Source organism: Penicillium hispanicum, assembly GCF_028827665.1.
Source record: "Penicillium hispanicum strain IBT 35686 chromosome Unknown utg000004l_segment0_segment0, whole genome shotgun sequence".
Classification (NCBI taxonomy): domain Eukaryota; kingdom Fungi; phylum Ascomycota; class Eurotiomycetes; order Eurotiales; family Aspergillaceae; genus Penicillium; species Penicillium hispanicum.
Window position 1 is genome coordinate 1,411,524 of NW_026623196.1, and position 13,602 is coordinate 1,425,125.

At 52.3% G+C, this 13,602-nt stretch overlaps 6 protein-coding genes across 6 annotated transcripts; 1 reads left to right on the top strand and 5 right to left on the bottom strand.

The window, feature by feature from the left end:
• Positions 1-201: 201 nt before the first annotated feature.
• On the bottom strand, positions 202-1,477 carry N7459_004285 (uncharacterized protein; the record flags this gene model as incomplete). Its single annotated transcript, XM_056943469.1, has 2 exons — positions 202-745; positions 801-1,477. 2 exons carry the CDS (start codon positions 1,475-1,477, stop codon positions 202-204), a joined length of 1,221 nt encoding a protein of 406 aa, XP_056800352.1.
• Positions 1,478-2,071: 594 nt separating this feature from the next.
• On the top strand, positions 2,072-3,790 carry N7459_004286 (uncharacterized protein; the record flags this gene model as incomplete). Its single annotated transcript, XM_056943470.1, has 6 exons — positions 2,072-2,365; positions 2,417-2,844; positions 3,036-3,380; positions 3,446-3,488; positions 3,543-3,645; positions 3,720-3,790. 6 exons carry the CDS (start codon positions 2,072-2,074, stop codon positions 3,788-3,790), a joined length of 1,284 nt encoding a protein of 427 aa, XP_056800353.1.
• A 710-nt stretch (positions 3,791-4,500) lies between these two features.
• On the bottom strand, positions 4,501-4,998 carry N7459_004287 (acid phosphatase aph 3-phytase phyB; the record flags this gene model as incomplete). Its single annotated transcript, XM_056943471.1, has 1 exon — positions 4,501-4,998. One exon carries the CDS (start codon positions 4,996-4,998, stop codon positions 4,501-4,503), a length of 498 nt encoding a protein of 165 aa, XP_056800354.1.
• A 1,196-nt stretch (positions 4,999-6,194) lies between these two features.
• N7459_004288 (formin-binding protein HOF1) lies at positions 6,195-9,140 on the bottom strand (the record flags this gene model as incomplete). Its single annotated transcript, XM_056943472.1, has 6 exons — positions 6,195-6,364; positions 6,439-8,191; positions 8,242-8,340; positions 8,391-8,603; positions 8,651-9,042; positions 9,098-9,140. 6 exons carry the CDS (start codon positions 9,138-9,140, stop codon positions 6,195-6,197), a joined length of 2,670 nt encoding a protein of 889 aa, XP_056800355.1.
• A 694-nt stretch (positions 9,141-9,834) lies between these two features.
• Positions 9,835-10,734, bottom strand: N7459_004289 (uncharacterized protein; the record flags this gene model as incomplete). The annotated part of the gene is made up of 1 exon (XM_056943473.1): positions 9,835-10,734. The coding sequence occupies one exon, from the start codon at positions 10,732-10,734 to the stop codon at positions 9,835-9,837; it is 900 nt and encodes a 299-aa protein (XP_056800356.1).
• A 621-nt stretch (positions 10,735-11,355) lies between these two features.
• On the bottom strand, positions 11,356-13,601 carry N7459_004290 (transcription factor TFIIIC subunit TFC6; the record flags this gene model as incomplete). The annotated part of the gene is made up of 2 exons (XM_056943474.1): positions 11,356-12,194; positions 12,266-13,601. 2 exons carry the CDS (start codon positions 13,599-13,601, stop codon positions 11,356-11,358), a joined length of 2,175 nt encoding a protein of 724 aa, XP_056800357.1.
• Position 13,602: the final 1 nt, after the last annotated feature.

Consider the following 13,602-nt stretch of genomic DNA (forward strand, 5'->3'; position numbering starts at 1 on the left):
CAACGATGCTGCAACGAGCGATCAAGAGGAAGCAGCAGAGAGAATGCTGAGAAACAAGCGGATCCTGCACATGAACGGACGAAAGGCAGCGGTCGTATGTCATGAAAAGAAGCAAACAAATTCGCTCGAGCAATGCACCATGCAATTAAGACCGTGAGAAGAAAGGACTTGAGAATCAATCTCTTCAGGCAGATAATGCATCTAAGCAGAATTGACAACACGGGAACTGCGGGTCTTCTTGGCCGGGAGGCTGGCATCGCTTTCAGGATCCCCATCGGCCTCACGCTTCGCAGGAGAGGCAACAGGAGAGATCTCATCCGGTCCTTTCTTCTTGCGGCGCCACTGGTTGAAGGGACTTCCTCGCTTGGGCAGATCAGGAGGGTTGCTCACAGATGGGGTCGTTTCAAAGTCAGCATCGAATTGAGCGTTCGAGCGCAGAAAGCGAGTGGCCCCAGGAGCTCGAGGAAACTCAGGCGACAGAGGAGTAGTGATTGGGGACTTGGCAGTAGACGATGGCTCAGTGGCAGCATTGTCCTCGATATCGGTGGGGTCGTCATCCAGAGGCTTGCTGTTTGTCTTCTCAGGCCAGAGGATGCGGGGCTTGATATCCTTGCGAGACAGAGGACGAATCGTTCTCAGGATCTCAGGGTCAGGCAACAGATCCGGTCGTGAGGCGAACAAACCCAAATCGTTGGGGTCATCCTCCTCATCCTCCTCAAAATGCTTGAGGACCTTCTTGCCACGGCTGCAGGAACGCGGTTAGAATGGGAAGATGCAGGACGGAAGGTAAGGAAACTTACAACGTGTAAGTCAGAGGACCATCGCCTAGTTCACGGGTGGTAGAACGAGTGACAGGACGACCGTTAGACATTCCAGCGCGGCTGCTGAATGGATTTTCCATGAAGGGGTCATGCACCGGGATGCGGTCACGAGAATCAGTCCAGATGTCAATTCCCTGGCGAGCTGGGGTTTCAAAGCTCTCCAGGGAAAATGGAGCGGACTTCTTCTTGCTCGGCATCATGGTGCCTGATGGAAACAGAGCACGAGACGTAGATGAAAGGTCTGTGGGGACTTTCTTCTTGGACGGTGTCTTCGCAGGAGTTGGAAGGGCCTGGATGGCAGATGAAGAGTGGCGGTTGGAAGGTTCCAAGGTAAAAGGATCGTGGTAAGCGAGTGAAGGTGTGTGGTCTTTACTGCGCTCGGTCCCCTTCGATTTAGCGTTACTTCCTGGAGGGGAGAGACTCTCCCCTTCCACCTTTCGATATTTCTTGGGTGAGCCCTTGGATCGCATCTTGCTTGGTGAGCCCTGGAAATTGGGTGGAGGTGTCTTTTCCATTGATCTCAAAGCACGCTGACCAGCTAATCTAGCTGAATAACGAGTAGGATATGGCTCGAACTGGTCATATCCAGCGCCATGGCGTGGTGCTGTAGGAACTCTCAGGGTCGACGGTGACGGCGGCGGCGGAGTGGACGCCATTAGAAATGTTTGACTTCGACGATGAGCAGCTTGCAACCTGATTTCGAACACGGATATCCACAATACTCGGGCAACGAGGGAATGCGAGGCCCTTCAAGCCTTATACAGGCCGGGTTTGAAGGGTTGGTGCTGAGAGCGACTTGAATCAAGGGCGAGGCGCGATTTCGTCCACACTCCAGCCCACGAAATCGGAAAGGCCAACAAAGATCTCAAGCAAGCCGAGCAAAGCACTAGTTCAGTTCGACGGCGGGAATTAGTGTACGCAAATAACAACGGAAGATGCGATGCAAATGTGTTGAAGAAAGGATGAGACACATGAAAGGGCGGGTATGTTGACGCCCAGCCTCCTCAACTCGTCACCGCCTTTGCCTATACTCACCGCCCGAGCGTAAACAACGCCCCGCGGTTCGCACGTTCCATGGATTAGAATTGGGATTGTTGATACTTTTCTCAATCCGATTCCGATGGACTGCGGTGGTTGACTGCTATATCAATACCCGCTACTCTACAATCGAAGATCCTCGTCCCCGTCAAACCCTGCCTGATATTTCAAGCACTGGAACAATCCTAGCCGAGACTAGCCCACTGCACACCATGGCTGTTCGAAGCACCGCCGAGGAAATGGAAAGGCTCCAGCTTTCCGACGAAGACACCGAAGACCTTTGGAACTCTCCTTCAAAACGAGGGACGGGCAACAAATTCAACACCCGATCTTCTGACGAGGCACCACCAGAACCCCGGCAGCTTCACGATGGCGGTGATTCTTTATTTGATCGCCAAGAAGCTCGTGAAGCAGCACTAAGAAACGAGTTGCACACCGTACGGAACATCAATGAAGTTATTGAAGGTCTACTAAACAGCATCGACCGTGCGAAGGGAAACATGGAGGTAAGTCTTAGTGGCCTGGCTAACCCGAAGCTCGTCTCATCAATTTTGCAGACCGTATCGAAGACCGTCACATCGGCATCAACTCTCCTCAACACGTGGACCCGAATTCTCTCCCAGACCGAGCACAACCAGCGTCTCATCCTCAACCCCGATTGGCACGGTGCTACCCAGGATGTAGCCGATATGGAGAATGAGGAGATCCAGAAACGACAGGCGGCGGAGCGGCGTGAACAGGCACTTCAGCAGCAAAGGGAAGCGGCAGCTCGGAGAGCAGAAGAAGAAGAGAGGCGGCGCGTACAGAGCACAAGGGGCACTCGTGGAACTAGTCGAGGCACTGTCCGCACCACTGGCCTTGGGAGGACGCCGAGCGTCAGTACGAGTCGGACGGGATCTACGCGAGGAGCTTCCTCAACGGCAACCCGGCGGCCGGTCAGCGGGATTGCTCGTGGAAGTGGGATTTCTCGCGGCCGAGGAAAACCGTGATCGTGATGAATTTCTTGTATTATATCTCTTTTTGTTCCCTGGTCCCAGCCATGAAGATCAATGCGCCCCATGAAAAATGATACCCAATTTCTGAAAGGATTGTATGCCTCAGGCATCAAAAACGCGTGGACACGCGACCTTGATAGCGATAAGGAGCTTTCCCCTCGGACATGTGAACCTCTCCCAGCGCACTCTCGTCCATTAACGTCATGAATTTCGCCCCATACCAGGACGAATCTCCCGAGATCGAGCGGGCCTTGTCCCCTCCGCACCCAGATGGCCGCATCAAGTCTCCCAACATCCGGTCGCCGCGTGCTTCCGCAGACCTACCGTCGCCAAGCCAATTTGTGGGCGGTGGATATGGAAACACAGGCTTTGGACGAGATGTCGAAGGTGGCCATGTGAGCCTCGGTGCCTTTGAGACCAGCCTTCCCATTCGCATGGATATCGAGGCTATGCTGGCGTATCTGCTGTTGCCCCCGGCGGGAGGTGTGTTCTTGCTACTGACCGAGCACAAGAGCGACTATGTGCGGTAGGCATTCCCATTGGATCTCTGCTCACAATGTAAATTCTCATAAAACTGATTTGGTGGCGCAGATTTCATGCCTGGCAATCAAGTATGCTTTTTACCGTTGTCTTCGTGAGTCTGCTTCGTGGTGCATGGCCTTGTCGGTTTTATCTAATAGTAGCAAAGGTCATCCATCTCATCCTCTCCTGGTCTGCATTTCTCTCCTGGACATTGTTCGCCATAGACATTATCCTTATTGGCTTTCTCAGTATGCGAGCCTATCGAGATGGTATGTTCGAACCAACCCCAGTCTTCCGATCGCTGCCACATAAACCCTTCATATACTGATGGCCTTTACTTCAGTCGACACTCTTGATCACTTTGAAGTTCCCGTCTTCGGTCATCTGGCCAATTCCTTTGTCGATGATGAATAACCATCGACAATTGTACCCAGGTGGCGTCTTTTGAGTATTGCGGCGTACTTGAAATTCTTGCTAGGACGGAGCATTTTTTTTTTCTCTCCATATACCCCTCGTCTGCCAAAGCTTTGCGGGTTCTGCGTTTTGGCAAATCAGGCCGATCCAGTTTCACGGATACGTCGCTCAATGTACTGTTGATACACTTGGTGGTTCCATGTCGTTGTTTTTTCTAAGATTCCTACATGATACAGCTACGTCCTGTTATTTTTATTCCTTTTCTATGGAGATTTTTTGTCGGTAAATATGATTTTAATATCCCAACTACTCTTCCAGTGCACCATAACACTTCTGATTACCATTCTTCTCGAGATCACACGGCGCGCATTGCCAGGGTGCTCTGGAATAGTATAGGTATTCTTGAGTGAACACGATATATTTATAGGCTTCTATGAAGGCAAAGAAAGCCCAGTTCACGGTCACAGGCGCTCTAAAATAGAAGTGTTCAGTAGATGGCATATATCCCACTAATATTCATGGATATGCACTCTTCTCACATCGGCCTCTTGCCAACTGACCGGCGAACGACCGTAGTTGAGCTTCGTGGTGGTGTTATAGTTCCAGCAGAAACCAAGGTACTACGGGGACGACTTGGAGACCTTACAGGTAGACGTGCAACTGGGGAGATTGAGAGAGGGAATCAGGCCGTAATACGAAAGAGAGCAGGACTAGCCGGGGTCATCCTGGCACTTGTTGAAGGGAACAACAACCTCATTGAGAATAAGACACACGTAGGTTCCCTTCGACAGAGCGGTGGCATTGCAGCTCAGATGCTTGATTGTGAGATAACCACATTGGAGAACAATATCAGCGATGGAGTTAGGGTTGCTGAAGGGGATGCGGTCCAGGGTAAGTCCCATAGTGACCGATTCGGAAATGACGTTGAGAGCGGCACTGGTGGAGTCGTTGTAGCTGAAGAAGCCGTCTTCGAACTTGCGTGCGGTGTTGATCACTCGACTATAGCCACTGCTGAAGAAAGGCGTGACCGTATCCAGCAGGCCGGCGTAGCGGCCACTAAATGTCTCCCCATTATACCAACATTTGCCGGGGACATAGTAGGTCCAGTCGTTGAAGAAAGTGAGATCTCCGTTGAACTCGTTGATCCCAGAGTCGTTACCTTTGCCCAAAGACGGAGACGGTACCGCTCGCAAATGCCTCCTGATCATGATCGACGGCGCAGCCCTCTGGTGGATCACAGGAGATACCGAAAGACTGTCTCTCTGAGTAGGCTCCGTTACCACCGTAGTGCTTCCGAATACTGTACCCATCACGGAACACCTGCGAGAGCTGTTCCTCCAGTGCCAAATTTACAATAGACTCACCAGATGAGAAGGCTGAGGCCCGGACAGCAGGCTCAATGCGCAGGAAATATAAAAATGATGGACGAAGGTATGATGCCAAAACCTGAGACCTAATCAAGCTAGCGTAGCCTAGACAGGTTTCCGTCGTTCTAATGGAGTCACAGAAGGACTAGTCAAACAGCATAGCTACCCTGCACGATAACTCCTTCGGGTTTAACCCTGTACAAGTCCATCTGCCAAAATCGCGGGTCGAAACTAAGCTGAGCATCATAGAGCACGCAGTACAACAGCAGATCCGGTGAAAATATCTCAATGACCCTCAAAATGCAGGATCCTAGATGCTCATGTACTCTCTGCTCGTAAAGCGCGGTTCGTAGGGCTACCGCGATGTATATATTCTTAACGAGATGTCTACATATCTTAGGTAGGTCTTGCTTTGACCCCTGATAACATGAGGTCAGATATCTTCCAAGGTTCTGTATTCCCCTCAATACTACGGCTACCGCGAGAGTGGTGTTACAAACGATAAAAGACATTCGATTACATGAAGCACATCATATCCTCCAGCGAGTACAAAGCGAGCGTCCGAGGAGGAAGGGAAAAAGATAATGAGAATTAGGAAAGAAGAGAAGAAAAATTTCCATCAACCATGAAGTTCTCGGAATATACATGGCTCAAGATCGTTCTCCATGCAATTTGACTTGAACGTATCGCGTCTCCCTGTGAGCCCAAACACAAGAAAATCAATTAATGAATAGGCACAACATAGGATCACCGGAACATCATAGCACGCTAAGGCTCTCAAAGTACACACAAAAAAAATCAATCACAAGTACGGGATCCAAAGATTAAACAGGCTGCGCAGCGAGATATATGCGCGCTAATAGATCACCGCATGGAAAGAATCGAAGAGTGGAAACAAGGATCGTGAATGTGCGAAAAAGTTTTGAAGAAGGGTATGGTATCTACGTGAGAACGTGAGCAAAGACAAAATAAAGGTTCCGTCAGGACAAGAGGTTGCAGGGTCGTGGCGGTTCGTGACAGAAAAAGGAGGTGTAGATCTAGATGATCTGCAAGTAGTTGCTCGGCACCAGACCTGGATGAGTGATCTTGTTGGTGACTTCGGCTTCCCACCATCCATCATCTTGGAGCCGGATGACAGCCAGGACATCACCCTTGGTGAAACCGAGCTCCTCGGGGATAGCTGCAGAGTAGCTGTACATTGCGCGAGCTGCATTTTGAAAAATCATTAGCAACAGATGAAAACTCGGGCTAGAAACAAGAAGACAAAGGATCTATGCTTACCAAAATGCAGGATTGGGCGCCCATCTCGACTGATCTTTCTGCCTGGCTCAGCGACAGCCAGTGTTCGGCTTCTGGATCGGCCGACTGGTGGACCGCCACCATCGCCATAGTAAGACATGGGTCGACCATCCCGGCGCGGCGAAGAGCCATATCCATCCCGGCTGCCACCGCCATACATATCAGGTTGACCACCAGATAGTTGCAATTCCATGCCACCCGCACTAGATGGGCGAGCCTGTTGTCGAAACTGGGGCTGAGGAGAGACAGCACGGCTAACTGCAGCAGGCGAGGCTCTTCTAGCGTAGTCATTCGGGGAATAAGGTGGGTTTTGGGGCTGCTGGCGAGGTGTCGGGGACTGGCTGTACCGGCTGCGCATGCTGCTGGACTGATACGAAGTTGGACTAGGGCTAGCACCACCGCTATACTGGCCCATTCGGGTATCCACTCGGGGTGAAACTTGTGGACTGGCGCTTCGTCGTGGGGCTGGTGACCTGGCACGAGGGACCTCCTGAACCTTGGCTGGGCCATTGCTTCCACCACGAAGCATGCTCTGGGTCTGCCCTGTGTATCGTTGAGTAGTCTTCTGCATCTGCTTTGATGTGAAGGCCGGCTCGGGAGCATCGAGTCTTTTGACAGAAGGATCATTGTATGCCGGCGGGGCCCCGGAAGAGCTTCCACCATAGGCAGATGAGGGTGCTGAAGGGGTCGGTGTCTGGATGCCATGGTATCGATCGGCAGACACGCGGACACTAGATTGTTTACCACCAGTCTTCAGATCAGCCAGTGCGCGTGCAATAGGGTCCATGTCATCTTCGGCTCCCTTGGCAGTCTGCGATCCCTGCTTGGATGCATTCTTATCGGGAGAAGCGACATCGAAGACATTGTTGCCAACATTGAGTTGGAAGTTAGCCCGAGGATCAACTGGCTCCGGACTGCTGGTGTGACGCTCAGGCTGGGTCGGCGGTGGCGCAGCTTTGGTAGGGGTAGGCTGCTTAGTAGGAGAATTCCAAGGGCTTCGGGAAACAGGCTGTGCGAGAATCGTCGGTCGTTCCTTGTCGTGGCGACTCTTGCGGCGGAAAGGACTGTTGCTAAAGAAAGTAGTCTTCTTCTTGTGAGACTGGTGCTTATCATCCGCGGCACTTGGTGGTGGAGCGCTGTTGGCCGGCTTTGCAGGAGAGGGCTTTGTGGTGATCGGTGCCTCCACACTGGATATGGAGGTGGGATTCGACACTTCGCTCTGAGAATCTCGGCTTGACGGCCGGTATGCACTGGTCGCTGAGCTGCGCTCCGAAGGAGGGCCAGTCCGACAAAACATTGTCATACCGTCAGTTGGGTACGCGTTGTGCGGAACCGCATTGATTTCACCATGCTGCTCAGGATCGTAGTTAGGTGGTAGCTGGCCGCCCCGACGCAGATCCAAGGGGGACGGTTGCTGCGCATTGTTCTGCAGAGGAGGCGCTGGGTGACCCATTTGAGCGGCAAGATCGGACTGCGGGTCATGGTGAGACTCGAAAGTCGACGGCTGAGGAGAGGACGTGCGGAAGGCAGGATTCATTGTCCTTTGGAATTGGGCGACAGAGTAGCCTTCTCCAGCGTCGATATCTGATGTAGTGTCCTCGACATCCTCTTTACAGAAGTTAATGAACCGAGGCGGATCTGGTATTTCCTGGCCAGTTCCCTTGTCTTTGATAAAGTAGACGATGTCCTTTTCGACCTCGCAATTCTCGAGAGAAAGTCGTATCTTCTCACAGGACTATTGAATTATTAGTAGGAAGATCCCTATCGGCGAGGGGGGAAACATACAGCATCATCGCTGACACACACTGTCGATGCGATGTTTGCATATGTCCAAAGACTGCTCTTGGTGAAGTCCAGACGTTCTTCTTCCAGGTCTTGGAATTTCTGTAGAGCATTAGGAGCATATTTATAAATACCAGGCCAGTGAAACTTACATCGCATGCCGATTTCCATTCCTTGTTCCAGCGACCGGTCGTATCCTCGAGAGTCTTCACCGCAGCCTCATATTCGGTGCTATTCGACGCAAGCTGGATCTGAGTCTTCTCGAGCTTCGCCTTATTCTTGCGCTCCTCTTGACCCATCACCATGTGCCCTTGGGCGAGATATCCTTTGATCCGAAGGCAGTCCTGTTCGAATCGGTCTCGAGTCTAATCAAGTCAGAATGCGACTTCTTTCGTTCAAGGCGGCCACCTACCTTGTTCACAACCTGTGTCTGCTGCATCTTCGTCTTATGGAGGCGCTCAATGCCATTCTGGATAATTTTCCGTCTCTCCTTGAGTCCACTGGAAAAAGCGGCCAGCGGTTCCTCGAGCTCACTTTTCATCTGCGACGCAATAGCAGAATGGGCCTTCGCGATAGCTTCCGTTTCCCCTCGCACCGTATCCAACGAAGCTCGGAGGGAGCCTGACTCAGATGATCCCAGCGACTTCCGGCATAGTGCAGAGAGCTTGCGGGCATATTCATCTTCGATCGCAGCTCGGACGTTGTAGAAAGCTTTTAACTCATCGCTCGTGACCTTTGACCCGTGCATACGGTCAAGCATGGGTTGTAAACCTGCATCATCCTTTCCCCAGAAGTTGTTGGCAACTATGTATAGCGACGTTAGCTTGTTGAGTACAGAAGTGGAGTGGTTTCGTCTTACAGGACATGGAGACCGACGGTCCGTCTGCCAGTGTCCCAGGCATTGTTGATGATTTCGAGCCTCGGCCAGCCTTTGCTCATAAACAAGGAAGGGATCAAAATGAACAGATACAACGGATGAATAAATTGATAAGGAAACACGTTATGGAGGAGATAAACACAAAAGAGACCCTGCGGTCGCTGAGTGCCAAGGTGGTGAGTAGAGGGATTCCTTGGTGCTGGTGTTTACGGCGCGTCACTCGGGGCAACGGGGGTTCACGCACCCAATGCAACCTTATGTAATCTGCACTGCTGCCCTAATCTGACGCGTCGCTTTCGAGTTGGCGATAATAATGATTCTCATTCTCTCATAATACTATCTATGTATGTCCCTCTGGGTTAAAAGATTCCCATCCAGTCATGCAATAGCCCTCCAATAAAGGAAAAAAAAATTTCATGATAATCAAAAGAAAAAGAATACACACGATGAAGTTCGAACTCTCAATGATCCCAGAATAAAGAAACGCCACCAGTAATGCGTACCCACAGCCACCACTGGCTGTGGAAATGTCATCAAAGAAAAGAAACAAGAGTCGTCAGGCAAAACGTGAAGACAGCGCAGATCTTTGTCGTCTATCATGTATCATCCCACTGTCATCTTCATAACGATTCGTCGACCGAAGATCGCATCATATCATATCGAAACATGCTCATCAATTTGTAACAATAGATCATCCTCTCCTATCTCTCTGCAATGGCTCAGAAAAGCACGGCAGCAGCAGACAGCGGAGAAGAGATGCTGGAGCTAGGAGTAGCCGAGCTGGAAGGGCTCGAGTAGTGGTAGCCCCGAGCCACCACAGAGCTGGACGGAGTGCTTGAAGCAGAAGCAAAGTCCCGGCGAGCGAGGGAGGCCGCAGATGGGGCAGCGAAAGAAGTCGAGACGGAAGGCACGGGCGCATTGGGGCCCCGGCTATCGAATTGACGAGCAGCGAGAGAAGTAGGAACACTCACGCTGGAAGAGGGGGTACCGGAGGTAGTGTACCAGCCCTCAAAGCCACGTGCATAGACCGGACTGCCAGAGGAAGTAGGGACAGATGGAGGCGCACTGGAGACCCAGCTACCAAATTGGCGAGCATGCAGAGAAGTAGGTACGCTCACGCTGGAAGAGGGGGCACCGGACGGAGTGTACCAGCCATAAGTGCCGCGCTCAGCAAGGACAGCCGTAGAAGTGGCCAGCGATGCACTGGAGGCAGACGGGGCGAGACTGCGAGCATAATGGAAGGGATCACCAGCAGCCTTCAAGCCACGTCGGAAGAAAGAGGACGATTCAGTAGGTGGGAAAAACGAGGCACCCGAAGGAGGAGCATCGTGCAAACGAGGGGTTGAGCTGGGGGCTCCAGACTTGTAGATCACGCTGGATGGAGTGGCAGTCACAGTCACCGTCTCGGGCGCAGCGGGGACACCAGAAGCAGTAGTGACCGACTTGACAGTCTCGGTCACAACTTTGATCTCGGGGGTTGCAGGGTCACCCCCCACATTGACAACTTGATAGTTGATTTGACGACGACCGAGATCATCCTGTGAGTTGGGGAAAGGTGCCGCATAGGTCACGCCCAGAGAAGAGAGAGCAACAAGGGCCGCAGTGGAAGAGAAATGCATGATGGAGGGTGATAGAGGATTGACAAGATGTTCAGAAAAGTGGTAAGCAGTAGAGGATACTGTAGATCTTGTGAGAGATCTGGGGAAGGTTGGAAAAGGATGCGGAGGATCGTTTGAGTTGGAGAGGATTGGGATGGATGGTTGGAAGAGGAATGGAAGGAGGGTTTAAAAGTAGCCGTAGTCCCGATCGCCATCACAAATTCGATAACTATGAAGTATACCCAATCCACATAGCACCCACACGCAATTGGGCCAAAAATAGGCAGGCTGGGGATCTACGATGGCTGGAAAAGTCCCAACTCGGCCCAGCCACCGTTGATGTTGAAGTTTTTCCTATTTGGGACTAGAGCATGATCGTGCAGACTCCACCACGGCAACGCCACAGCGGTTGCTATGGGCGGTGATTGGCTAGCGGGTGGCGGGCTGACAGCCGTGGTGGTTATGTAAGCGCCCGGCGTGGCTGGGGGATCCACCACCACGCCGACATGAACGCCGGTGCCTAGTTACTTTTCTTAGTTCCCTTCAACTGTGGTTGGATTGGTCTTCTTCGATATGTCACACCGACTGGATCTTCGATGATCGACCATCTGCCCAGACTCTCGGCCGTGGTGGCAGGACCATCTAGATGGCAAGATCTTCTACTCGTAACAGGCCGCAACCCAGCGCGGCGCAGCCCCAGCCTGCACATCGGCGGTTGGGATTCCACCCCAGCGCGGTGACGTGTGTACTTTCGTCGTGAATGGTGGTGACACTGAAGCCCATTGGTCGATGTTCGCCCGTGAGATTCTTCGCCAGGCTCTGGGTCTCTGCCCGATATCCCTCGTAGAATCGACTGACACCTGGACTGTCCGTCTCAGGTTCCGGAACCCAGTCATGCGTAAACCAGATCTGCTGCCACTGCTGTTCTTTCGAATAGAGCAGCCGGCGCAAAGGATTCGTGGCCACGACTTCACCTCCAGTCCCGCCGTACATGATACTCGGGTGCCAGGAACTGCAAGGTGCAAGAGCGGAGACGCTGCTGGGGATCTTCCCGGTAGTATTGGTGGCGTAGAAACGACGAACTGGCATCATCCGTCCGTACTCATTCTCATCATTAGAGCACACGGCTTGCAGCACTGGTGAATAACTGAGATGAGATGTGGCCGACCGCATTCGGACGGTAGTGGTATTCTCACTCGGTGGATCAATGATGGACCAGAGACGGGTCTCGCCATCCATGGATATCGTGGAGAGAAGATGCGGATGATTCGGGTATGCAGAAGTGATATTCAACACATAAGTGGCATGGACGGGATGATAAAAGTAAGGTTGTGGCTCAGGAGTAGAGGACGGAAGGATGCTCCAAATGGCGACAAAGCCATTAGAGCAACCAACTGCAATATCGCTGGGAGAGAGCCATGTCACACATGTACAAATAGCCGAGGGTGGCCTGGCCTCAAAAACTGGCGAATTCACTTTGACTACATCCGTATGTTAGGTCCGAAGTTCTGTCCGCATAGAGCAGGGGGGAAACGAGAGGGAATACCCGTACCATATTCTGCTTTTTGGGAGTCCTGACGCAGCTTAATATCCAGCACTCTTACTTTCCCATCGCCCCAGACCCCAGCAAGTAGACCCATGGTTTTCATACCATCCTGCTCGTCCTCTTCTCGTTTCGCACGATCCATTGGACACCATGACAGGCGTCGCAAGTCTCCCCATTCAAAACATAAAGCTAGCCGAAGCCGGGGCTCGAAAGTCATGTCAAGAGAATTCGTTAGCGTTCCAGCCTTTTTGCCCTGGAACTCCCACAACTGAAGAGCACTTGGATAAGGGGATGCTGGCCGAAAAGATGATGTCGGTTCACTGTTTGGTGGGTCGTATTTCTTCTTTTGCTCGTCGGTCACTGGCGAGACCACGGCCAGATACTGTGTGAGGCCATCCTGGTTGGGAGCCCATGCCGTGCACTGAATCCTGCCGCCAAGACTGATGAGCCAGCCCTCGCGGAGTTTGGACTCGGCCGATCGATCACTTTTCTTGCCCGTCTTTTCTCCCCAGGCCGCACCGATGTCCATTGATTCATGGCACCCCAATTGAAACACTTGCTGGCTGTCCGCTGGGCCCATCAGGATAGTATGGGGTTGCTGTTTGGGGCGCGGGAAGTACCACCGTCGCGCATCGGCTTCTTTCATGCTCCTGTCAATGCGCTGTTTCTTCCGGAAGCTTCCCCCAATATGATCATCGTAGTACCAGTCCCATGCGACAGTTCTTTCCCTTTCGGCATCGTCTGGATGCACACCCAGGCCTGGTCCATACTCGAGATCAGATTCACCCTGAGTCTTGTCCAGGGAATAGCGTGTTGGGAAGGCGGCATCTCGGCCCCAGCGCCATCGGCCTCGCGCGTGGACCGTAGAGCTCAGGTCTCTTTCGTCAGATCCAAAAGTCATGATATAATGCATGTGCTTAGAGACGTGGTCTTTGGGGTCCAGCATGCCCCGGTAATGGGTTTCATCAGCCGCCGTCGCAATTGTGCCGTCGGGCTTCCGCTCTTTCATGATTCGCGGCAAGGGCTTCGCTCTCTTCTTAGGGGTGGCCCTCGTATCATCAATTTCCATGGCATCATCATCATCGGCTTCTTCGTCGTCGTCTTCTTCCACTTCTGAGGCATCGTCATCATCTTCCTTCTCCATCTCCGCATCTGAGCCCACAATAAAATCGTCATCAGATGCGGAATCCCATTTCCGCTGCTTCCCCTTCCCCCTCTTCTTCGGGGCTGGCGCTGCCTTTTCAGAGCTCGAGTCATCGATGATCCCAGCCGAGGCAAATGGATCTTCGGTGTACACAGTCCTGGCGCCCCTGTTACGCCCCGATCTGCGAGTTGAAGTCATC